The sequence below is a fragment of the Schistocerca piceifrons genome, chromosome 1 (genome assembly GCF_021461385.2).
Source record: "Schistocerca piceifrons isolate TAMUIC-IGC-003096 chromosome 1, iqSchPice1.1, whole genome shotgun sequence".
Taxonomy (NCBI): domain Eukaryota; kingdom Metazoa; phylum Arthropoda; class Insecta; order Orthoptera; family Acrididae; genus Schistocerca; species Schistocerca piceifrons.
Window position 1 is genome coordinate 1235265703 of NC_060138.1, and position 26389 is coordinate 1235292091.

General features: G+C 43.4%; 1 protein-coding gene across 1 annotated transcript in view; it reads right to left on the reverse strand.

The window, feature by feature from the left end:
- Window positions 1-26389, reverse strand: part of LOC124780155 (Down syndrome cell adhesion molecule-like protein Dscam2) — a 436971-nt gene that overhangs the window by 270805 nt on the left and 139777 nt on the right. Inside the window, exon 6 of the mRNA XM_047253760.1 lies at window positions 25389-25620. Coding sequence (XP_047109716.1) covers window positions 25389-25620 — 232 coding nt within the window. The remainder of the gene's footprint in view (window positions 1-25388; window positions 25621-26389) is intronic.

Below are 26389 nucleotides of genomic sequence, written 5' to 3' on the forward strand. Positions count from 1 at the left end.
CGGACAAGTGTGGTGTAATCAGTCTCTCTCGTAGACCTGTTGCACCTTCTAAGTGTTCTGCCAATGAATAGCAGTCTTTGGTTTGCTCTACCCACAATATTATCTATGTGATCTTTTCAATTTAGGTTATTTGTAATTGTAATCCCTAAGTATTTAGTTGAATTTACAGCCCTCAGATTTATGTGACTTATGGTGTAATCGAAATTTAGCTGACTTCTTTTAGTACTCATGTGAATAGCTTCGCACTTTTCATTATTCAGAGTCAATTGCCAGTTTCCGCACAATACACATATCTTACCTAAATCATTTTGTGAATCGTTTTGATCATCTGATGACTTTACAAGACGGTAAATGACAGCATCATCTGCGAATAATCTAAGACGGCTACTCAGATTGTCTCCTATGTTGTTAATATAGATCAGGAACAAGAGAGGGCCTATAACACTTCCTTGGGGAACGCCGGATATTACTTCCGTTTTACTCGATGACTTTCCGTCTATCACTAAGAACTGTGGCCTTTCTGAATCACGAATCCAGTCGCACAACTGAGGCGATGCTCCGTAGACACGCAGTTTGGTTAGAAGACGCTTGTGAAGAACGGTGTCGAAAGCTTTCTGGAAATCTAAAAATATGGAATCAGTTTGACATCCCCTGTCGATAGCACTTATTACTTCATGAGTATAAAGAGCTAGTTGTGTTTCACAAGAACAATATTTTCTGAATCCGTGCTGACTATATGTCAATAAATCGTTTTCTTCGAGGTACTTCTTAATGTTCAAATACAGTATATCTTCTAAAACCCTACTGCAAATCGAATTTAGTGGTATAGGCCTGTAATTCAGCGGATTACTCCTACTTCCCTTTTTGGGTATTGGTGTGACGTGAGCAATTTTCCAGTCCTTAGGTACGGATCTTTCTGTGAGCGAGTGGTTTATATAATTGCTAAATATGGAGCTATTGTATCAGCATACTCTGTGAGGAACCTGACTGGTATACAATCTGGATCGGAGGCCTTGCCTTTATTAAGTGATTTAAGCTGCTTTTATACATAGAGTATATCTACTTCTATGTTTCTCATCTTGGCAGTTGTTCTTGATTGGAATTCAGCAATATTTACTTCGTCTTCTTTGGTGAAGGAGTTTTGGAAAACCGTGTTTAGTGGCTGGCTCTGAGCACTATGGGACTTAACATCTGTGGTCATCAGTCCCCTAGAACTTAGAACTACTTAAACCTAACTAACCTAAGGACATCACACACATCCATGCCCGAGGCAGATTTCGAACCTGCGACCGTAGCAGTCGCGCGGTTCCGGACTGCGCGCCTAGAACCGCTAGACCACCGCGGCCGGCCCGTGTTTAGTAACTCTGCTTTAGTGGCACTGTCATCAGTGACTTCACCGTTGTTATCGCGCAGTGATGGTATTGATTGCGTCTTGCCACTGGTGTGCTTTATGAATGACCAGAATCTCTTTGGGTTTTCTACCAGATTTCGAGACAGAATTTCGTTGTGGAAATTATTAAAAGCATCTCGCATTGAAGTACGCGCTATATTTTGAACTGTTGTAAAACTTTGCCAATCTTGGGGATTTTTCGTTCTTTTAAATTTGACATGCTTTTTTCGTTGCTCCTGCAACAACGGTGTGACCTGTTGTGGGTACCATGGGGGATCAGTACAATTTCGAACGACGTTTTATGCTTGCCGCCGGCTTTAAACGTACAATTTTTCCAGCATATCGAGGGTAGATTGAAGTCACCACCGACTATATTTGTATGAGCGGGGTACTTATTTGAAATGAGCCTCAAGTTTTCTTTGAACTGTTCAGCAACTATGTCTTCTGAGTCGAGGGGTCGGTAAAACGATCCAGTTAGTAGTTTAGTCCGATTGTCAGGTATAACCTCTACCCATACTATTTCACACGAACTATCTACTTCAGTTTCGCTACAAGGCAAACTATCTCTGACAGCAATAAATACTACACCACCAACTGTATTTAACCTATCCTTTCTGAACACTGTTAGATCGTTTGAAAAAAATTTGGCGAACTTATTTCCGGCTTTATCCAGCTCTCTGTACCTACAACGATTTGAGCTTCAGTGCTTTCTATAAGGGCTTGGAGCTCTGGTTGTTTCCCAACATAGCTGCGACAATTTACAACTACAGTACCCATTGTTTCTACAACTATCTTACTGTGTTTTACATGCCCACTTTTAGACGGACGCCCCTTCTGTGGTTCGCCACACAGTCTCCGCTACCCCTGTAGCCGCCTCCTGTGTGTAGTGTACTCCTGACCTATTAAGCGAAACCCGGAAACTCACCACCACCACCCGACGGCGCAAGTCAAGGAATCTGCAGCCTACACGGTCACAGAACCGCGTTAGCCTCTGATTCAGACCCTCCACTCGGCTCTGCACCAAAGGACCACTGTCGGTTCTATCGACGATGCTGTGGATGGTGAGCTCCGCCTTAATCTCAGAATGTCAGTCTTTACCATTTCCGCTAGCCGCCCGAAACCAGACAGAATCTGCTCCCATCGAAAGCGACACACGTCATTGGTACCGACATGAGGCACCACCTGCAGTTGGCTGCACCCTGTACTCTTCATGGCATCCGGAAGCACGCTTTCCACATCCGGAATGACTCCCCCCGGAATGCACACAGAGTGCGCGCTGGCTTCTTTCTCTCCTTGGCAGCCATGTTCCTAAGGGGCTCCATTACGAGCCTAATGTTGAAGCTCCCAACTACGAGCAAACCCACCCTCTGTGAATGCCCATACCTTGCGGGCCGAGAAGCTTCCTCTGGAACAGGGTGGATGACTGCATCCGGCTCAGAGACATCGTCAGCCACAGATAACGCCGTCAAACGAACCGGGGAGGCCCTACGATAGGCCCCTTGGAAAGATTTTCGCTGCCTGCCAGACTTTGGAATGATCTCCCCCTCGACCACGGGTGAGGGGTCAACCTCAGTGCAGGCAGTACCCGGAGAGGTCACAGCAGTGGACTGATCGGAGGACACGTGGGACGTGCTCGACGTCCCTCGCATCCCCACGTCCGATCCCCCACAGTGACGCCCCTTGGCAGCAGCCTCAAGCTGTGTGACTGAAGCCAACGCAGCCTGAAGCTGTGAGTGAAGGGCCGCCAGCTCAGCTCGCATCTGTACACGACAATTACACTTGCTATCCATTACTGCAGTCGCTCCTGTTTGAAGCTCTTAAAAATATGTAACAAGCGAACGGTGTACTCGCCTTATTAGTAGCAGGAACTAGCGGTGCGCTCTAGCTGACGATCTAACTGACATCGCCTGCAGAGTCTCTTCTGAGCTCACGACGATATTGGTTGGACTCTAGAAGGCTGGAAAACTGTGCCCTGGTCATATATTTCAGTTCGTAAGAGCTGATGGTCAGTGTTAGAGTGTGGCGCAGAGCCCGCGAAGGGGTGGACCCAAGCTGTCAACGAGGTGCTGTGGAAGCTGGCTATGGCTTCTTAAAGATGTGGGCTGTAAACACATGGAATGGACTGGGTCTTCTGGACCAACTGAACCAGTTACTGTCTGTAAATGGTTATGTTTGGCTGCTTGAGACTATTTGCAGCAATTAATGGATCTCATGTTCCCAAAGAACGATGGAATTTTCGTGGATGACAATGTGCCATGTCACCGGGCCACGATTGTTCGTTGTAGGTTTGAACACATTCTGGGCAGTTCGAGCGAATGATTTGACCAGCCAGATCGCCCGACGTGCATGAATCCCACCCAATATCCATGGGTCATGGTCGAGAGGCCAGTTCTACATCTACATATATACTCCGCTAGCCACCAAGCGGTGTGTGGCGGAGGGCACAATTCGCACCAAAGTCATATTTCTTCCCCTCTGTTCCACTCGCGGATCGCGTGAGGGAAAAACGACTGTCTGAACGCTTCAGCACGAGCTCTTATTTCCCTTATCTTTGAATGATGATCATTACGCGATTTGGAAGTTGGTGGTAATAATATATGCTCTACATCCTCGGCGAAGGTCGGATTTTGGAATTTAGTGAGCAGCGCCTTCCGTTTAGCGCGTCGTCTGTCTGCAAGTGTGTCCCACTTCAAGCTTTCTATGAGATTTGTAACGCTCTCGTGATGGCTAAATGTACCAGTCACGAATCTTGCTGCTCTTCCTTGGACCTTCTCAATCTCTTGAATCAGACCCAATTGGTAATGGTCCCATACAGACGAACAGTACTCTAAGACTGGACCAACTAACGTATTGTAAGATATTTCCTTTGTTGTAGGACTGCATCGCTTCAGGATTCTACCAATAAACCGCAATCTAGAGTTCGCCTTACCCGTTACTTGTGTGATCAGATCATTCCACTCGAGATCATTTCGAATAGTCACACCCAGATAATTGACTGATGTTACCGCTTCCAAAGACTGGTCATTTACGTTGTACTCATACATTGAGCGGGATTTTCGCCTTGTTATACGCAATAGGTTACACTTATTAATATTGAGAGATAACTGCCAATCATTGTACCACGCATTTATTTTCTGCAAATCCTCGTTGATTTGTTCACAACTTTCGTGTGATACTACTTTTCTGTAGACTACAGCATCATCGGCAAACAGTCTAAGGCCTCTGCCAATACCATCAACCAGATAGTTTATGTAAATCGTAAAAAGCAGAGGACGTATTAGGCTGCCCTGGGGCACACCTGAAGTTACTCTTGTTTCTGTTGAAGTTACCCCGTTCAGGACGACATACTGCTCCCCGTCTGTTAGAAAACTTTCCATCCAACCGCATATGTCATTGGATAGACCGTAAACGCGCACTTTTTGTAGCAAGCGACAGTGCGGAACTGAGTCGAACGCCTTTCGAAAGTCGAGGAATGTGGCATCAACCTGGGAGCCGGTATCTAGAGCCTGTTGTATATCACGAACAAAGAGGGCCAGCTGTGTCTCGCATGACCGCTGTTTCCTAAAACCATGCTAGTTTCTGCAGATGAGCTTCTCTGAGTCTGTAAAGGTCTCTGAGTCTAGAATGTTCCATGATTCTACAATAAATCGATGTCAGTGAAATTGGCCGGTAATTACGTGCATCCGATTTTCTACTATTTTTATAGATTGTTATGACCTGGGCCTTCTTCCAGTTCCGTGGAACTTTCCGCCGTTCCAATGATCTCTGATAGATGACGGATAAGAATGGTGCTATATTTGTAGCATAGTCAACATAAAATCTTACGGGGATACCGTCTGGGCCGGATGCCTTCCTGGCGTCTAAGGATCCTGTTTTACAATCACAGGTACACTAAACATTATGTCAGCCATCCTTTCGTTTGTTCGATAATTGAAAAGTGGGAATGGTGCTGCAGTCCTCTATCGTAAACGAGTTTTTGAAAGGTAGGTTTAGAATTTCGGCCTTCTGTTAATCATCATCAGTTACGTTTCCCGTACTGTCAGCAGGCGAGGGTATTGAATTATTTGTAGCGTTCATAGATTTTACGTACGACCAAAATTTTTTGGGGTTATTTTTAGAATCTGCAGATAAAATATTGCTTTCAAATTCGTTAAAAGAGTCTCTCATTGTCCTTCTGACAGCTGCTTTCATCACGCATAATTTCTGTTTGTCAGCGGGCAGTGACTACGTTTAAAACGACTGTGCAAAATTCTCTGCTTTCTCGGCAACTTCCTAATATGTTTGTTGAACCAAGGTGGATCTTTGCCCTCCCCTATACTTTTGCTAGGCACATACTTCTCTAGCACATGGTGGACAATATCTTTAAATTCCGACCAAAGATGCTCAATATCTTTGTGTTCCACGGTGAATGCTTGGAGCTGACTATGAAGATATTTATTAATGACTCTTTTATTTGCTTTCCCAAACAAGAAAACTCTACGCTGTTTCTTTGTTGTTTATTTTCAACTTCCACTGACATAGAAGCCACAACGACATTATGGTCGCTAATACCTTCTAGATTAACTTCATCAAAAAGATCAGGTCCGTTTGTCGCCAAGATATCTAATATGTTCCCATCTCGAGTTGGTTTTCCAACCAATTGCTCAAGGTTGTATGTTGAGAGCGCTCGTAGAATAACTTCACACGAATCTTCGCTTCTGCCCCCTGTGATAAATGTGTAATTTTCCCAGTCAATGGATGCTAGATTAAAGTCTCCGCCAATAAATAATGGATATTTGGTTATTTAGTTCCTATGTCCTCAAGACTTTCCCTGAAACACTCTGCGACGTTTGTTGCGGATGCCAGTGGTCTATAAAAACATCCTAATACAATGGTCAATCCTTGTCGGATTGACAGCTTTATCCAGACTATTTCACAGTCCGACGCAGTATCGATCTCAACTGCGTTTAAACAGCTTTTAACTGCTATGAACACACCACCTCCCATAGCATCAGTCCTATCCCTCCTAAACATTTTCCAATCAGAGTTCAAAATTTCACAGCTTTTTATATCTCATTTCAACCAGCTTTCGGTACCTAATACAATATTGGCATTGCTACTGTTTTTTTGGAGATTAACTCGGTGGTCTTGCTACAGACACTTCGACAATTTACTGACATGAGATTAAGCATATTTAAATCCTTTGGAATGATCTGTTTAGGCGAACTAACGATTTTTACAGTTGGCACACCCACATCCGTATCATGAACTGGTAATTTTTCGGGCCATCGGTTTGTTTCCCATGGTGAGGAACCCAATCTAAAAAAAAACCCGTGTGCACGCCTCAAGTACTGTGCTAGCCATGTAGCTGCTTCCTGTGTATAGTGCACCCCTGACCTATCGAGGGGCGTCCTACAACCTTCCACCCCTTAGCGTAGGTCAAGGAATCTATAACCATTTTCGTCACAGAGTCGACGTAACCTCTGGTTTAGATTCTCCACTCGACTCGAAACCAGAGGACCCCGGTCCACCCTGGTTACGATGCTGCAGATCGTCAGCTCCGCTTCCAATCCTCGAGAGATGGAGGCCGCCTTCACCAATTTAGCCATACGTCGAAAGGACCCAAGGATTTCCTTGGAAACCCGACGACAGGCATCGTTGGTGCCGACATGCGCAACAACCTGCAGCTAGCTGCACCCCGCACGCTCGATAGCCGCCGGATGAGCCTCTTCCACACCCTGGGCAAGGCCCCCCGGCAAGCACACCGAGTGAACGTTGGACTTCTTCCCTGCCCTAGCAGCTATGCTCGTGCACAAAATCCTGCACCGGCAACACTTTTGCAGCTATGGACGGCTGTAAAGGTAGCATGGTTCATTATTTAAGCAGTGGACACCCAACGACTTGTTGAGTCCACGGCAAGTCGAGGTGCTGCAAATCGCTGCTCGAAACGAGGTCCTGCACGATATTTGGAAGTATCCCACGACTGAAACTTCCTGGCAGATTAAAACTGTGTGCCAGACCGAGACTCGAACTCGGGACCTTTGCCTTTCGCGGATAAGTGCTCTACCAAGGTTCGCAGGAGAGCTTCTGTAAAGTTTGGAAGGTAGGAGGCGAGGTACTGGCAGAAGTAAAGCTGTGAGGACGGGGCGTGAGTCGTGCTTGGGTAGCTCAGCGTGTTCGGTGAGAGGGTTAGCAGCCCTCAGTAATAAAAAAAACTGAGTTAATCGATCAACAACGAACTTAAACGGATGTCTTACGACGTCCGCCCCGAGCAGATGCAACGAACGAAAGCGAACAAATGGGAAAAAAAGTTGGTAGAGTACTTGCCCGCGAAAGGCAAACGTCCCGAGTTCGAGTCTCGGTTCGGCACACAGTTTTAATCTGCCAGGAAGTTTCATATCAGCGCACACTCCGCTGCAGAGTGAAAACCTCATTCTGTTATCCCACGACTGTTGTCACCTCAGTTTATTTGCTGATCCCACCAAAGATTTTTTTTTATCGTGGGAGCACCTGATGGCTCTCACACATCTTCGAGAAGGTAGCTGAGGATTTTCTCGGAGAAGTAGCGATTCTGGTTTCTGCAGCCGACATTAACGGCCAGGAGAGCGCGGATCATCATGTGACTACTCCCGGCCCCTCTTATTTATTCTCCTTCCAGTGACTCTTCATGCTGTGGTTAGCAGGCCAATGTCTCATATCATCGGCAGTATTGTAAAAGCTCAATTTATTAATACCAATTGTGAAACGAGTAATTGATTTTAAGTAATATATTTCAATGAATGGTGAGAATGAAACAAATCAATCCAGAGAATTAACCATACGTAGTGTTTGTGTAAATGTTGTCAGGAACTTACTTCAGTTCTCCCACTTTTAGATTCTAAGAATAACTATCTCGTCCAGAGTCGTGCGTTCAGTAATAGTTCCATTTACCTCGGCTCCTCTGCGGTTGTTGTTGTTGTTGTTGTGGTCTTCAGTCCTGAGACTGGTTTGATGCAGCTCTCCATGCTACTCTATCCTGTGCAAGCTTTTTCATCTCCCAGTATCTACTGCAACCTACATCCTTCTGAATCTGCTTAGTGTATTCATCTCTTGGTCTCCCTCTACGATTTTTACCCTCCACGCTGCCCTCCAATACTAATTTGGTGATCCCTTGATGCCTCAGAACATGTCCTACCAACCGATCCCTTCTTCTGGTCAAGTTGTGCCACAAACTTCTCTTCTCCCCAATCCTATTCAATACTTTCTCATTAGTTATGTGATCTACCCATGTAATCTTCAGCATTCTTCTGTAGCACCACATTTCGAAAGCTTCTATTCTCTTCTTGTCCAAACTATTTATCGTCCATGTTTCACTTCCATACATGGCTACACTCCATACAAATACTTTCAGAAATGACTTCCTGACACTTAAATCAATACTGGATGTTAACAAATTTCTCTTCTTCAGAAACGCTTTCCTTGCCATTGCCAGCCTACATTTTATATCCTCTCTACTTCGACCATCATCAGTTATTTTGCTCCCCAAATAGCAAAACTCCTTTACTACTTTAAGTGCCTCATTTCCTAATCTAATTCCCTCAGCATCACCCGACTTAATTCGACTACATTCCATTATCCTCGTTTTGCTTTTGTTGATGTTCATCTTATATCCTCCTTTCAAGACACTGTCCATTCCATTCAACTGCTCTTCCAAGTCCTTTGCTGTCTCTGACAGAATTACAATGTCATCGGCGAACCTCAAAGTTTTTATTTCTTCTCCATGAATTTTAATACCTACTCCGAATTTTTCTTTTGTTTCCTTTACTGCTTGCTCAATATACAGATTGAACAACATCGGGGAGAGGCTACAACCCTCTCTTACTCCCTTCCCAACCACTGCTTCCCTTTCATGTCCCTCGACTCTTATAACTGCCATCTGGTTTCTGTACAAATTGTAAATAGCCTTTCGCTCCCTGTATTTTACCCCTGCCACCTTCAGAATTTGAAAGAGAGTATTCCAGTCAACATTGTCAAAAGCTTTCTCTAAGTCTACAAATGCTAGAAACGTAGGTTTGCCTTTCCTTAATCTTTCTTCTAAGATAAGTCGTAAGGTCAGTATTGCCTCACGTGTTCCAGTGTTTCTACGGAATCCAAACTGATCTTCCCCGAGGTTGGCTTCTACTAGTTTTTCCATTCGTCTGTAAAGAATTCGCGTTAGTATTTTGCAGCTGTGACTTATTAAGCTGATAGTTCGGGAATTTTCACATCTGTCAACACCTGCTTTCTTTGGGATTGGAATTATTATATTCTTCTTGAAGTCTGAGGGTATTTCGCCTGTTTCATACATCTTGCTCACCAGATGGTAGAGTTTTATCAGGACTGGCTCTCCCACGGCCGTCAGTAGTTCCAATGAAATATTGTCTACTCCGGGGGCCTTGTTTTGACTCAGGTCTTTCAGTGCTCTGTCAAACTCTTCACGCAGTACCGTATCTCCCATTTCATCTTCATCTACATCCTCTTCCATTTCCATAATATTGTCCTCAAGTACATCGCCCTTGTATAGACCCTCTATATACTCCTTCCACCTTTCTGCTTTCCCTTCTTCGCTTAGAGCTCGGTTTCCATCTGAGCTCTTGATATTCATACAAGTCGCTCTCTTATCTCCAAAGGTCTCTTTAATTTTCCTGTAGGCGGTATCTATCTTACCCCTAGTGAGATAGGCCTCTACATCCTTACATTTGTCCTCTAGCCATCCCTGCTTAGCCATTTTGCACTTCCTGTCGATCTCATTTTTGAGACATTTGTATTCCTTTTTGCCTGTTTCACTTACTGCATTTTTATATTTTCTCCTTTCATCAAATAAATTCAGTATTTCTTCTGTTACCCAAGGATTTCTACTAGCCCTCGTCTTTTTACCTACTTGATCCTCTGCTGCCTTCACTACTTCATCCCTCAAAGCTACCCATTCTTCTTCTACTGTATTTATTTCCCCCATTCCTGTCAATTGCTCCCTTATGCTCTCCCTGAATCTCCGTACAACCTCTGGTTCTTTTAGTTTATCCAGGTCCCATCTCCTTAAATTCCCACCTTTTTGCAGTTTATTCAGTTTTAATCTACAGGTCATAACCAATAGATTGTGGTCAGAGTCCACATCTGCCCCTGGAAATGTCTTACAATTTAAAACCTGGTTCCTAAATCTCTGTCTTACCATTATATAATCTATCTGATACCTTTTAGTATCTCCAGGGTTCTTCCATGTATACAACCTTCTTTCATGATTCTTAAACCAAGTGTTAGTTATGATTATGTTGTGCTCTGTGCAAAATTCTACCAGGCGGCTTCCTCTTTCATTTCTGTCCCCCAATCCATATTCACCTACTATGTTTCCTTCTCTCCCTTTTCCTACACTCGAATTCCAGTCACCCATGACTATTAAATTTTCGTCTCCCTTCACTATCTGAATAATTTCTTTTATTTCATCATACATTTCTTCAATTTCTTCGTCATCTGCAGAGCTAGTTGGCATATAAACTTGTACTACTGTAGTAGGCGTGGGCTTCGTATCTATCTTGGCCACAATAATGCGTTCACTACGCTGTTTGTAGTAGCTTACCCGCATTCCTATTTTCCTATTCATTATTAAACCTACTCCTGCATTACCCCTATTTGATTTTGTGTTTATAACCCTGTAGTCACCTGACCAGAAGTCTTCTTCCTCCTGCCACCGAACTTCACTAATTCCCACTATATCTAACTTCAACCTATCCATTTCCCTTTTTAAATTTTCTAACCTACCTGCCCGATTAAGGGATCTGTCATTCCACGCTCCGATCCGTAGAACGCCAGTTTTCTTTCTCCTGATAACGACATCCTCTTGAGTAGTCCCCGCCCGGAGATCCGAATGGGGGACTATTTTACCTCCGGAATATTTTACCCAAGAGGACGCCATCATCATGTAATCATACAGTAAAGCTGCATGCCCTCGGGAAAAATTACGGCTGTAGTTTCCCCTTGCTTTCAGCCGTTCGCAGTACCAGCACAGCAAGGCCGTTTTGGTTATTGTTACAAGGCCAGATCAGTCAATCATCCAGACTGTTGCCCTTGCAACTACTGAAAAGGCTGCTGCCCCTCTTCAGGAACCACACGTTTGTCTGGCCTCTCAACAGATACCCCTCCGTTGTGGTTGCACCTACGGTACGGCTATCTGTATCGCTGAGGCACGCAAGCCTCCCCACCAACGGCAAGGTCCATGGTTCATGGGGGGGCCTCTGCGGTTAGGAAAGGCAATTAATTAACCACGCAAAAGGAACTCAGAACTGGCTAACGCCTTTCAAGTTGGTTCATTGAAGAGGGATGTTTTATTTTATTTTAGAAATTAAACCACAGCGTCCCAGTTTCTAAATTTATCTGCTAACTGCCTGATGACCAGTTATTAATGTTGATTTTTAAATTTAAGGCAGAGCACTACACCGCTTTGACAGCCCTCTGAGTGAAAATGCAAATATTACATCCCGTTACGGTGACCACAAAAAGAGCAGCGAAAAGCGGGATGCACCGCTGTTAACGTCATAGCATGTGATGTGCTGCCATTACATTAGCCACGGTTTTATTCCCGCATTCCGACAGCACAGATGAATGCCAATAAAGGGAACCGAGCAACAGCTGTGTTGCAGATTTCGACACTCGAATCTATCGTTCCTTTTAACAGATGACTGTCATGTTTTAAATCGTGTACTGAGTAACATTCACACTTCTCATCACTGAAGTTGGTGCTCTGAAAATTGCAACAGTAACTGAGTTTATTGATTAGGAAATTCTTTTACTGCGGACTCCGAATGTCCTGGTTATCTCTACATCTACGGTGTGTGGCAAAGAGTGTTTCGGGTACCTCTACCATTTCTAGCTTTGCCTGCCTCCACATTTACATATACGTCTACAAAATGATTTAGATGAGATATCTATATGGTACTGTATTTTGATTAAATGATGGAAATGGAAGAGGATGAAGATGAAATGGGAGATAAGATACTACGTGAAGAGTTTGACAGAGCACTGAAAGACCTGAGTCGAAACAAGGCCCCGGGAGTAGACAACATTCCATTAGAACTACTGATGGCCTTGGGAGAGCCAGTCATGACAAAATACCCACAGACTTCAAGAAGAATGTAATAATTCCAATCCCAAAGAAAGCAGGTGTTGACAGATGTGAAAATTATCGAACTATCAGTTTTATAAGTCACAGCTGCAAAATACTAACGCGAATTCTTTACAGACGAATGGAAAAACTGGTAGAAGACGACCTCGGGGAAGATCAGTTTGGATTCCGTAGAAATGTTGGAACACGTGAGGCAATACTAACCTTACGACTTATCTTAGAAGAAAGATTAAGAAAAGGCAAACCTACGTTTCTAGCATTTGTAGACTTAGAGAAAGCTTTTGACAACGTTAACTGGAATACTCTCTTTCAAATTCTGAAAGTAGCAGGGGTAAAATACAGGGAGGGAAAGGCTATTTACAATTTGTACAGAAACCAGATGGCAGTTATAAGAGTCGAGGGGCATGAAAGGGAAGCAGTGGTTGGGAAAGGAGTGAGACAGGGTTGTAGCCTCTCCCCGATGTTATTCAATCTGTATATTGAGCAAGCAGTAAAGGAAACGAAAGAAAAATTCAGAGTAGGTATTAAAATTCATGGAGAAGAAGTAAAAACTTTGAGGTTCGCCGATGACATTGTAATTCTGTCAGAGACAGCAAAGGACTTGGAAGAGCAGTTGAACGGAATGGACAGTGTCTTGAAAGGAGGATATAAGATGAACATCAACAAAAGCAAAACGAGGATAATGGAATGTAGTCAAATTAAATCGGGTGATGCTGAGGGGATTAGATTAGGAAATGAGACACTTAAAGTAGTAAATGAGTTTTGCTATTTAGGGAGTAAAATAACTGATGATGGTCGAAGTAGAGAGGATATAAAATGTAGACTGGCAATGGCAAGGAAATCGTTTCTGAAGAAGAGAAATTTGTTAACATCGAGTATAGATTTCAGTGTCAGGAAGTCGTTTCTGAAAGTGTTTGTATGGAGTGTAGCCATGTATGGAAGTGAAACATGGACGATAACCAGTTTGGACAAGAAGAGAATAGAAGCTTTCGAAATGTGGTGCTACAGAAGAATGCTGAAGATAAGGTGGGTAGATCACGTAACTAATGAAGAGGTATTGAATAGGATTGGGGAGAAGAGAAGTTTGTGGCACAACTTGACTAGAAGAAGGGATCGGTTGGTAGGACATGTTTTGAGGCATCAAGGGATCACAAATTTAGCATTGGAGGGCAGCGTGGAGGGTAAAAATCGTAGAGGGAGACCAAGAGATCAATACACTAAGCAGATTCAGATGGATGTAGGTTGCAGTAGGTACTGGGAGATGATGAAGCTTGCACAGGATAGAGTAGCATGGAGAGCTGAATCAAACCAGTCTCAGGACTGAAGACCACAACAACAACAACATCTATATGGTGCGAAAACTGGCATTGACCCAGAATAAGGAAAAGTGTGAAGCTCTTCACATGAGTATTATATGAAGTCCGCTAAATTTCGATTACGCCATAAGTCACATAAGTCAACAAAATACTTAGGGATTACAACTACACTCCTGGAAATTGAAATAAGAACACCGTGAATTCATTGTCCCAGGAAGGGGAAACTTTATTGACACATTCCTGGGGTCAGATACATCACATGATCACACTGACAGAACCACAGGCACATAGACACAGGCAACAGAGCATGCACAATGTCGGCACTAGTACAGTGTATATCCACCTTTCGCAGCAATGCAGGCTGCTATTCTCCCATGGAGACGATCGTAGTGATGCTGGATGTAGTCCTGTGGAACGGCTTGCCATGCCATTTCCACCTGGCGCCTCAGTTGGACCAGCGTTCGTGCTGGACGTGCAGACCGCGTGAGACGACGCTTCATCCAGTCCCAAACATGCTCAATGGGGGACAGATCCGGAGATCTTGCTGGCCAGGGTAGTTGACTTACACCTTCTAGAGCACGTTGGGTGGCACGGGATACATGCGGACGTGCATTGTCCTGTTGGGACAGCAAGTTCCCTTGCCGGTCTAGGAATGGTAGAACGATGGGTTCGTTGACGGTTTGGATGTACCGTGCACTATTCAGTGTCCCCTCGACGATCACCAGTGGTGTACGGCCAGTGTAGGAGATCGCTCCCCACACCATGATGCCTGGTGTTGGCCCTGTGTGCCTCGGTCGTATGCAGTCCTGATTGTGGCGCTCACCTGGACGGCGCCAAACACGCATACGACCATCATTGGCACCAAGGCAGAAGCGACTCTCATCGCTGAAGACGACACGTCTCCATTCGTCCCTCCATTCACGCCTGTCGCGACACCACTTGAGGCGGGCTGCACGATGTTGGGGCGTGAACGGAAGACGGCCTAACGGTGTGCGGGACCGTAGCCCAGCTTCATGGAGACGGTTGCGAATGGTCCTCGCCGATACCCCAGGAGCAACAGTGTCCCTAATTTGCTGGGAAGCGGCGGTGCGGTCCCCTAGGGCACTGCGTAGGATCCTACGGTCTTGGCGTGCATCCGTGCGTCGCTGCGGTCCGGTCCCAGGTCGACGGGCATGTGCACCTTCCGCCGACCACTGGCGACAACATCGATGTACTGTGGAGACCTCACGCCCCACGTGTTGAGCAATTCGGCGGTACGTCCACCCGGCCTCCCGCATGCCCACTATACGCCCTCGCTCAAAGTCCGTCAACTGCACATACGGTTCACGTCCACGCTGTCGCGGAATGCTACCAGTGTTAAAGACTGCGATGGAGCTCCGTATGCCACGGCAAACTGGCTGACACTGACGGCGGCGGTGCACAAATGCTGCGCAGCTAGCGCCATTCGACGGCCAACACCGCGGTTCCTGGTGGGTCCGCTGTGCCGTGCGTGTGATCATTGCTTGTACAGCCCTCTCGCAGTGTCCGGAGCAAGTATGGTGGGTCTGACACACTGGTGTCAATGTGTTCTTTTTTCTATTTCCAGGAGTGTACAAATAACCTAAAGTGGAACGATCACATAGATAATGTTGTGGATAGAGGAAACCAAAGACTGTGATTGATTGGCAGAACACTTAGAAGGTGCAACAGGTCTACTAAAGAGACTGCTTACACCACGCTTGTCTGCTCTATTGTGGAGTACTGCAGTGCGGTGTGGGATCTACATGGTGTCGGACTGACGGGTGACATCGGAAAAGTTCAAAGAATGACAGCTCGTTTTGTATTATCGGGAAATAGGGGAGATAGTGCCACAGACATGACACGTGAATTGGACTGGCAATCATTGAAAGAAAGGCGTTTTTCGCTGCGACGGGATCTTCCCGTGAAATTTCAATCACCAGGTTTCTCCTCCGATTGCGAAAACATTCTGTTGGCATCCACCTACAAAGGGAGAAATGATCATCACGATAAAAGAAGAGAAGTTAGGGCTCGCACAGAAAATTTTAAGTGCTCGTTTTTCCCACTCGCCGTTCGAGAGTGGAACGGTAGAGAGACAGCTTGAAGGTGGTTCATTGAACCCTTTGCCAGGCACTTTATTGTGAATAGCAGAGTAATCACGCAGGTGTAGATGTACATCGAAACCTTGCAAGCCAACTTACGGCGTGCGGCGTATATCCATACAGCAAGGAGGGGATGCCTATGAGTCATGTAAATCCATCTAGAGGCATGATGCACTCCCTGAAAGGGCATGGCCCAGATCATGAATAGTTATGTAGGATAGTGAAACATCCAACAAATCTATGTGCACGTGGCGCCATTGGTACACCAGACCATATGGTATTAGAATGCTCCCTAGATCTGTGGTCTCAAGTGACCGGTACTGGAACACTAAGTGAAGCTTTTGGAGATAAAGACAAATGAAATCTAGTGAACGAAGCAGCAAAGATAGTATCCGGGAGGGAACCTGGAAAATATTTATAAAATATAAGCAAGATAAGAGAAAAAACCCAGCTGTATGCGATAATGCTGAACTAAATACTGTGAGTGCAGTGAATAACAGCAGGGAATTCACAGACTCTGGAATTAATCGTGCACATAGGACGACGAGAAGCAGCTAACAACAACGTGGGAGCTATGGCAGAACCGTCAGAATGAATAGCTGGTAGTGACTGATATAGGTTTCTCAGCAACCCAGCAAGAACAGGTTGAGGGTGAGAGGGGGAGGGTAGAAATAGATCCGTTAAGTCCAATTATTTAATCCCACTGGGACTGCAGACGACGATGCTGGCCTGCCTGGAGTTCGAGTTTGTTTGTGTATGGCAGGGATTCCCAAAGGGGTCGATATCGGTTTCCTAGGGGTCGACATAAACGAAAACTGATTTTGGGGGTCGACGAGGTCTAAAAATCGACCCCTATTAAATTAACACAAGTTCTTATCTAAAACTTTCAAGATAGGTAGGTACTGTATTGTTGTGTTACGTGTACTAAGAATAATTAATATTTTTGTAGGAAATAGCATTGTTGTAGTAATGTAAAGTCTCAAGTTCGTACAAGATGAAAAACTCGACAAGTCTGTGTGGACAAGTTTGTGCAAGATAATGAGTTCGAGCGTACGTCTTTCAGGCGCGTTTTGACTTGCTCTCTATTTGACGCTTACGCGGTTTAACACGAACGAATTCATGATCAAGTCCAAACATGTCTTCTTCTATTGACCTAAGTCAGAATGAAAAATAGCACTCTGTACCAGCTGTTTTAAGTTAGCGGACCATTATGAATAAGGGGGTTGATGTTAAAAGTAGGTAATTTGGCCATGGGGGTCTGAGGTAACAGTTCATTTTGGAAAAGGAGTCACTTGTCCAAAATAGTTTGGGGATCCTTGGTTTATGGTAAGCTTTTCTGGAACACCGATTCTAGAGATTTAGCGTGTTGTGCCCAGCAGTCAGGGACTCAGTAGGACAGACGTAAATAATGTTAGTGTAACTCGTAGATGCAGACTTATGCAACAGAAGATTCCTCAAGAATGGAGCTTCTTTGACCCTGAGGTGTCCCAATGGCTAAGATCTTCAGCTGCCAGTAAGCCATCTACTGCGCTGGCAGTATAGATAATTGACAAGTGTAGTATTACGCGAAACAGATTCGCATTCTGCGACTATGCACTGACTGACGTCAGTTGTTGGCGACACACGAAAATTTGTGCCGGATTGGGAATCGAACCAGGATTTTCCCCTTATGGCGAGCGGTCGCTTCAACTACGTCTGGTTTCCGAGCACGTCCCCAGCACCCATCCATACTTCCACACATCGCTTTATCACAACTCTTATGCTCGCTCGTCGAGGCATGGATAGATAATTGATAAAATGACTGCATTTTATACAGTGTCTGCATCTTCACAATACAATATGCTTGCATGCATATCTGAAGGAGACTGTACTGTACAGATACAGACACTCTGTGGTCGGTGACGTAGTATCATATTTTAATGGTTTTGCATGGTTTTTCCCTTTTCAGTTTTGTGTTTAATTTTAGCCGTTACTGCAAGCGCTTAAACTACGTACACTATGTGATCAAAAGTATCCGGACACCTGGCTAAAAATGACTTACAAGTTCGTGGCGCCCTCCATCGGTAATTCTGGAATTCAGTATGGTGTTGGCCCACCCTTAGCCCTGATAACAGATTCCACTCTCGCAGGCATACGCTCAATCAGGTGCTGGAAGGTTTCTTGGGGAATGGCAGCCCATTCTTTACGGACTGCTGCAGTGAGGAGAATTATCGACGTCGGTCGTAGACGCCTGGCACGAAGTCGGCGTTTCAAAACATCCCAAAGGTGTTCTGTAGGATTCAGAGAATTCAGGACAGGACTCTGCGCGGGCCAGTCCATTACAGGGATGTTACTGTCGTGTAACCAAACCGCCACAGGCCGTGCATTATGAACAGGTGTTCGATCGTGTTGAAAGATGCAATCGCCATCCCCGAATCTCTCTTCAACCATGGGAAGCAATAAGGTGATTAACACATCAAAGTAGGCCTGAACTGTGCTAGTGTCATGCAAAACAACAAGGGGTGCAAGCCCTCTCCACGAAAAACACGACCACACCATAACACCAACGCCTCCGAATTTTACGGTTGGCACTAAACACGCGGGCGGATGACGTACATCGGGCATTCCCCATACCCACACCCTGACATCGGATCACCACATTGCGTACCGTGATTCCTCACTTCACAAAACGTTTTTCCACTGTTCAATCGTCCAATGTTTACGCTCCTTACACCAAGCGAGGCGTCGTTTGGCATTACTGGCGTAGTGTGTGACTTACGAACAGCCGCTCGACCATGAAATCCAAAATTTTTCACATCCTGCCTAACTGTCATAGTACTTGCAGTGGATCCTGATGCAGTTTGGAATTCCTGTGTGATGGTCTGGACAGATGTCACATTACAACCCTCTTCAACTGTCAACGGTCCCTGTCAGTATACAGACGAGGTCGGCCTGTATGCTTTAGTGTTTCCACTTCACAATCACATCGGAAACAGTGGATCTAGGGATGTTGAGGAGTGTAGAAATCTCGCGTAGAGACGTATGACAAAAGTGACAATCAATCACCTAACCACTTTCGAAGTCCATGAGTTCCGCGGAGCGCCCCATTCTGTCTAATGACTACCGAGGTCGCTGATATGGAGTACCTGGCAGTAGGTGGCAGCACAATGCACCAAATATGAAAAACGTATGTTTTTGGGGGTGTCCAGATACTTTTGGCCACATAGCGTAATAAACACGAAGCGAAAGTTTAAGTACAGCTGTATACAATTTTCTGTGCCTATTTAGAAATATGACCATCATTAGATAATAGGTGATGAATGAGGAGATTGTACGCAAAAAAATATAAATAAGTAAATGTGGAGAAGGTTACTTCGTATATCATTTCAACTTTCCTTCATTTGTTGTTCCAGTCACTAATTATCAGCGGGAAAACGATTACTTACAATCCTCTCTGTGAGTCAGAATCTCCCTCATTTTATCTTCATGGTCCACGCACGAGAAATAGGAAGGAATACATCGGTTGATTCATCAAGGGTCGTGCGGTCTCGGAATTTTACCTCTAAACCACACATCTCCTGTAGCGTCTGACAGTCGAAGTGGATGAGCATCTCCCTGAGCGTTTCGCAAGTTCTTCCTTGGCTACTGCACTCGCGAATGGTATGCAGGGAGAACTACTACCAGTAACTTCTGCCACGTCAATTATATATCAAATTCGAAGCAACTCGCCACGCTTTTCATAGATCCGTGATCGACTACGACGTAACGATCTGTTCCAAATCGATTGCTTTGGATGAAAACTGCTGTATTTGTCGTACGTAAATTCTATGTAACAAAAGATGGTTCTTTCGGCCACTACAAAAAATTGCTTGAAATTATCCGTCCCTTTTCGTTTTGATCTTTTTGGTTGTATGTACTTTATTAGCTTTCCTCGTGTGCTTACAGATTTCGTGTTTCTCTTTTAGACATTATACCCGGCTTTGTAAGTCGGAACCGTCAGTCATTCGCAGAGACATATTAGGTTTCATGGGCGATAGTTTCCATAAATTAACTTGTATCACCGAAAATGCAGATAAAATATCTTCTGCACCATTCAAAATTTTTCGCCGTTTAATATTAGTTGATAACTTGTACTGTACTTCTGATTCTGAATATGTAAGCTTTATTACAGAAACTATATTTAATTCGCAATGGATGTAATAGTGTATTTATATCTGAATGTAGATAATTGATTGTAGTTGTAAATACCTTAAATTGCTGGGTAATAGCCAAGGGAACTTTATTTTAATGTATCGATAGCAACGACGAAATGGCATTAGCTGTGCCGTTGTTTATCTCTGTGTATGGAGAATTTCTGTCGCGCTGCGAGCAGAGACGGAGCAGAGCAGCTTGAGTCGTGAAAGAGTGCGGAAGTGATTGTTGGACGCTCCCGCCGACGTGGTGTGCAGCTGTGATAGTGCCAGTGTAGACGCACCTAATTAATTAACCCGCTTGTATTGAGAGCACGGTAGGAGTGAAAAGGAGGAGCAAGGTGCAGTTCTATTGCCTGTCCCATAACTATCCGTGGGTCTAGGGACGACTTGTGGTTCTCAACCGGCAGCAGCTCAGCATTGCCGTCGACTACATTTTTCGTCGTCTGCACAGCTACTACACTGTAAGGCTGTTACCTGATAAAGTGTAACTAATAATGTAGAGGCATTACCCAGTGGCATTTCTTTCACAATTTTCCACTAACTTTCATGAATGATAACTTGCAATAATTAAAACTTGTAGGGTACCTGTGTTGTCAATGTTCTCAGACATTATTACCAAGCAACGTCCCTCTCCTTTCCACACAATACCGAGCATCGTAAAAATTTTAAAATTCATTAACTACTTACTGCCAGTTTTGTTTGTTTGTTAATGACCAGTTTCAGTCTAAATTTTTCTGCCTCAGCAACTGTTCATTTAGTATTCCATAACAGATGCTATACTAGTTTACAATTTTGAGTGTTAACTTCAGTCACTAAAAGTAACGTAAAATTTCACCTACAAAACTAATAACTAAAGGTACAGCACAAATTAAAAGTGCGCAAGCTCATTTATTCTGTATTTAGCTTAACGAGTGACTGCTGCTGGCTTGGTATTTATTTTATTCTTGTTTTATTGAAAGTAAAATCAGTTGCTTATTTGTAAAAGTAAATTCAATTCAGTCTTTGAATAATTAAAAGTAAATTGCTTGCGTTTTTCTGAATTTTGCGTTACGTTACGCTAAGGTCACTGAAAGTCATTTTTTATGTAGCAAAGTTTCAGTTACAGCCAGTCATCTATTTAACCAGCAACTTCATTTAACATTATTTAAAAATTTAGTATTTCAGAATAAATACGTGCAAACTCAGTGCTTTCTAATTCATTTATTTTCTCGTGAACTGCGATGTTATGGGAAAGTGTGACAATTTTTTGTTGCCACGCCATTGATTATTTGCTTAGTTTTCTTCGTCATTATCTTTTTTAGGATTTTAGATATTCATTTTCCTAGTGAACTGACGACCGATTAATTATCCTATTTTTGCTAATCAATATTTCCTTTGTATTAAATATCACGTGTTAGCCTTTTCCCCCTGTATGGTTCGTGAGTATTATCATCAGTATTTAGATTACGTTTAGAATAGATTCATCCTTCAGAAGGGTCTGTTGTACACTTTCCTCCTACTAACCGGTATTATTTTTCCTTCGGTAACGATAGCCTTACTCACTGTAAAATTTCATTAGGCATGCGCGCTCACCGGCAATTACATCGCAATCCCAGTAGGCCGATTGGGAAGGAGGAGGATATAGACTCTGCAAAGCCTTAATTTTTACGCTTTTTTAGGAAAATCTTTTGAAGCAATTCGGGTATTTCAGTCGAGGCAGGAGATCAAAATACGACGTTTATGACGTCTGGTTTCACTTATAAGACGATATTTTAAATACTATTTGCGAAGAAAAGCTTCGATAAATACAAATCAATAATTTGTGTAACATTTTACATAGACGAAACCCAATCAAGTATATGTAATCGTTTGATCAAAAGGAAACGTTTGACGTACCTTATTTAAAACATTTAGTTTAGTTTTTATTTTGGAATTTTTCAAGTAACTTTCGTTTTTGTACGTTTTCGGGCCTTTTCACACCTTCATCTCGATTCATTCAAGACACCATAAACACAGTTTGCATGTTTCCACAACCGCTCATTTGTGAGGTATTTCCAATGTAATTTGGATGCACTGAACTATCTGTGCTATTGGCCATCAACATAATTTAAATTTACACAGTTCTTAATTTGAGCTCTAAGAAGCTTTTCTGACGCAGTCTTTATTCGACGACGTGTGAATGAGGTCAATAGCTTCTAGAATAAAAGCAGCCTAAGCTGAAGGTCGTTCTTTTTGGCCGCAGTAATCGTGAGGGCGGCAGTCGTGTTGAGTGTCCTCGCAGACTCTACAGCAGACTACCGATGTGCTATGTTTACTAAATGTCCAGTGCTGTTTTTGCTTAGGATAAAGGTGGCAGCACTGACACACTGGGGCAGCAACTTCAGTCGTTCAGTGTAATGATGTCGTGTTATGAACAGAACGATAATAAACTATGATTATTGGAAGTGTTTGTTTATTACTGACAAAGCTAAGAGATGATCTCTAACAGGGATTTAAAGCCTTGGATCTGCAGCCCTAGACAACAAACGACTACAACCTAAGCATATCTAAGGAAGTTGTCCATTTGGGAATATACATTATTAGTAGAGACTCGAATTAACGCCAGTTATAGTAAGCAGCATCTCAGCCTTGACGATGCGCTATTTTTTTATTTTATGTGGTTTCGGGCAAGGACCGTTACGACAGATACGATTGCTGCAAATAATGAAACAAACAGGACAGGAGATTAATTTAATTACAAAATATAAAACATAATTAAAAGAGATAGTCTGACTGCACCGTTGTAATAAAAGTAACGGAATTTTAGCATAAATCCAATTATATACCTATATAATAAAATACTGAAGATATCCCAAGATTTTAAAGTTCCCTTTTAGGAAGACTAATGAAATGGCAAATACATTAGGCAACAGACCTACTCAAGGAGCTAATAGCTCTTCTAACACAAAAATAGTGTTCAATGTACAGTGTAATTATTCTCCAGTGATGGTGTTCATCTCTTTCTATTTTATCTCTTTCTATGAATATATGCTAGAGGACAAATGTAAGGATTTAGAAGCATATATCACTAGAGGAAAGAAAATAAAAGATGCCTTTGGAGAAAAGAGAACCACCTGTATGAATATCAAGAGCTCAGATAGAAAACCAGACCTAAGCAAAGAAGGGAAATTATTCAATCTGAATATGAGCAGGCAATAAAAGAAATAAAAGAAAAATTTGGAGTAGGAATTGAAGTCCAGTGAGAAGAAATAAAAATTTAGAGGTTCGCCGATGGTATTGTAATTCTGTCAGAGACAGCAAACGAATTGGAATAGCAACTGAGCGGAATGGAGAGTGAGGATATAAGTTGGACATCAACAAAAGGAAAACGAGGATAATGGAATGTAGTTGAATTGAATCAGGTGAAGCTGATGAAGGAAATGAGACACTTGGAAGTAGTAGATGAGTTTTGTTATTTGAGGAGCAAAAAAACTTATGATGGTCGAAGTAGAGAGGATATAAAATGTGGACTGGCAAATTCAAGGAAAGCGTTTCTGAAGAAGATAAATTTGTTAACACAGAGCATAAATTTGTCAAGAAGTCTTTTCTGGAAGTATTTGTATGGAGTGTAGCCATCTATGGACGGAAGAATGCTTAAGATCAGATGGGTAAATCACGTAACTAATGAAGAGATACCGAACAGAATTGGGGAGAAAAGAAATTTTTTGGCACAGCCTGACTATAACAAGGGATCGGTTGGTAGGACATATTCTGAGACCTCATGGAATCACCGATTTAGTACTGGAGGGCAGCGCTGGGTGAAAAAACCGTAGAGGAAGACCAAGAGATGAATACAGTAAGCAGATTCAGAAGCATGTATGTTGCATCAGTTACCCGGAGATGAAAAGGTTTGCGCAGTGTAGAGTAATATGGAGATCTGCATGAAACCAGTCTTCGGACTGAAAACCACAACAACAACATGAATATATGTACAATGCCCTGTCAATTAGGCAGAAACCACAGCTTGGTGAGGGAATTAATTTTAACAAATGTCTTTCTTATTGGGATTCATGTGACCTGCTCTTAGTATGTTAAGACTAACATTTCGTTTTCTAGCGCTGCATGAGAAATCTGTATTGTTTCCTTTATTTTTACTGCAACACCCCCATTTTTCACTATACAAATCAAACTACTCGAACAAAACATAAGTTAAACATTTACAATTTCAGTTTTGTTATAATAGTGTTTACTTTTCAATAAGAAGTGGGAGGATAGCGATGTTACCTGGCCCTTTATATATTCTCACTCAGTTTATAGACAGTTCACGATTTCTGATTTTTAGAAACTCTACTAAGATACTGATAGCATACGTAAGGAAAGTGATCATTATGACGTAACGCCCATTAGGTATGCAACACACCCAACGTACAGGTAATGCGGGTACGACCTTAACCGACCAAAGCTACTGTGAAAAATATGTTAGTCTATACTTACTTATGACAGCCTACGGTAGTTTTACACTACTGTGTGTACATAAAGTCCAGGAAGAATTTAAATTATTTATCGCACAATAACTAAACATTGTACAGATGTCATACACATTGCATTCTGAAGAGAAACTCTGAAAGGTCTATTACAAACATTCGATATGCGAATCATGAGTGACCCGGCAGACGTCAATTCGGTAATCGAATTCTTGCTACACCCGTCCCAGCATGGCATCGTCGCCTGTGGCAGTCGCTTCCCGTATTTTCTCCCAGAGCTCTGCTACATCACATGGTAGAGGCAGTATATACACCAGACCTTCAATGTGACCCCACAGGAAAAAGTCACACAGAGTGAGATCTGGTGATCGGGGGGTGGAGGGGTGGGGGGGCATTTCGTGAAATGGCTGTACCCTTTTGTGGCATGGCGGATCAGTCGATATGACGGCTGACTATCGGCAAATTAACAAACTACGCCGTGGCGGTATATATGAAAAAAAATTTCAGGGTTTCTCTTCAAAATGACATATGAATGATATCTGTACAATATTTGGTTGTTGTGCAATAAATAACTGAAAGTGTTACATGACTTTATGTACACCTTGTATATAGCAATGTTAATAAACTGTAATGAACGCATTTCTGATACGAATTCTAATCGTATTTGAATCCCACGAGTTCATTAAATTGCATGGTAAATTTTTGTGCGCTTAAACAATAAACATCAGACACTGTGTTATAAGCTTTTAAATCGAGAAGAGGCCTGAAATGCTCTTTTTCACTGATGTGCAGGGGCCCGCGTCACAGGTGTTAGCCCCGAGGTGTACGGACCCTAAATACGGCGCCGCGCACTGACCTCCGAGCCGCAGCTCCGCGGACGCCTGCGCGCTGTCGTCGTCCCCCCTGGCGACGCACTGGTAGACGCCGCGATGGGCGCGCGTCGCAGCGGCCACGTGCAGAACCAGCGGCGACAAAAGGCGAGCGCGGCCGGCGGCCAGCGGCTCCGCGTTGTGCAGCCACTCCACGCTGCCCACTGGCGAGCCGGACACCGAGCAGTTGAACGTCGCCGGCTCGCCGGAGTTCACCACCTGCCGGCACAAGCGTACACGGATCGACTGACAAAGCTGATGAAAATATACAAGCCCTAAAAGACTATTTCAGATTATAGTCTCCTCTGAAAAAAACTATGTATTTCGCCTGAGGCGACTCCAGTGTTCTCAATTTACGTTTATTCGGAACTAAACTATATACGTAGGGCATCACATCTTTACGCACCGTGTACACAGCACCTGAGGGGAACACAATGAACGTTTTGTAACTATGTCCTTTACTGTAAATAATTTCAGTACATTCTGTTCCATTTCACTTCGGACAAGAGGAAACCTTGCATTTTTAGTGTGGGTTCAGTTTTCTGGCATTTGAAGCAGAATATCTTATCCAAACTCGCAGCTGTGGTAAACAAGTGGTTCGGGTTATTTTAAATGTTATACTTACTGGAAAGTAATAAAATCTTGGTATTCTGCAACTCTTGGACCAGAAACTATTCAAAGCAAAATTCTCGTATGAAATTCAAAATGAGGGCGGCGTTGTAGAGTCTGAGGCGGTATTTATGTGGTATTTTCCAATTAACTTTATACATAATTTAAAATCTTTTAGACTCTCCTGCTCGCTGACATTCTTCACAAAATAATGAAAGGAAAACAGTTTACTGCTCACAACATTTTCGTTGTTCATGCAGTAGAACTTCAGCATCAGACACGATGTTTTAATTTAATACTTCTTTACTACTAAAGTAGTCGCTACACATTTTGCAGACAGTATCTGCGTATACCACTGAAAGCCTCTGCAAAGTGTACC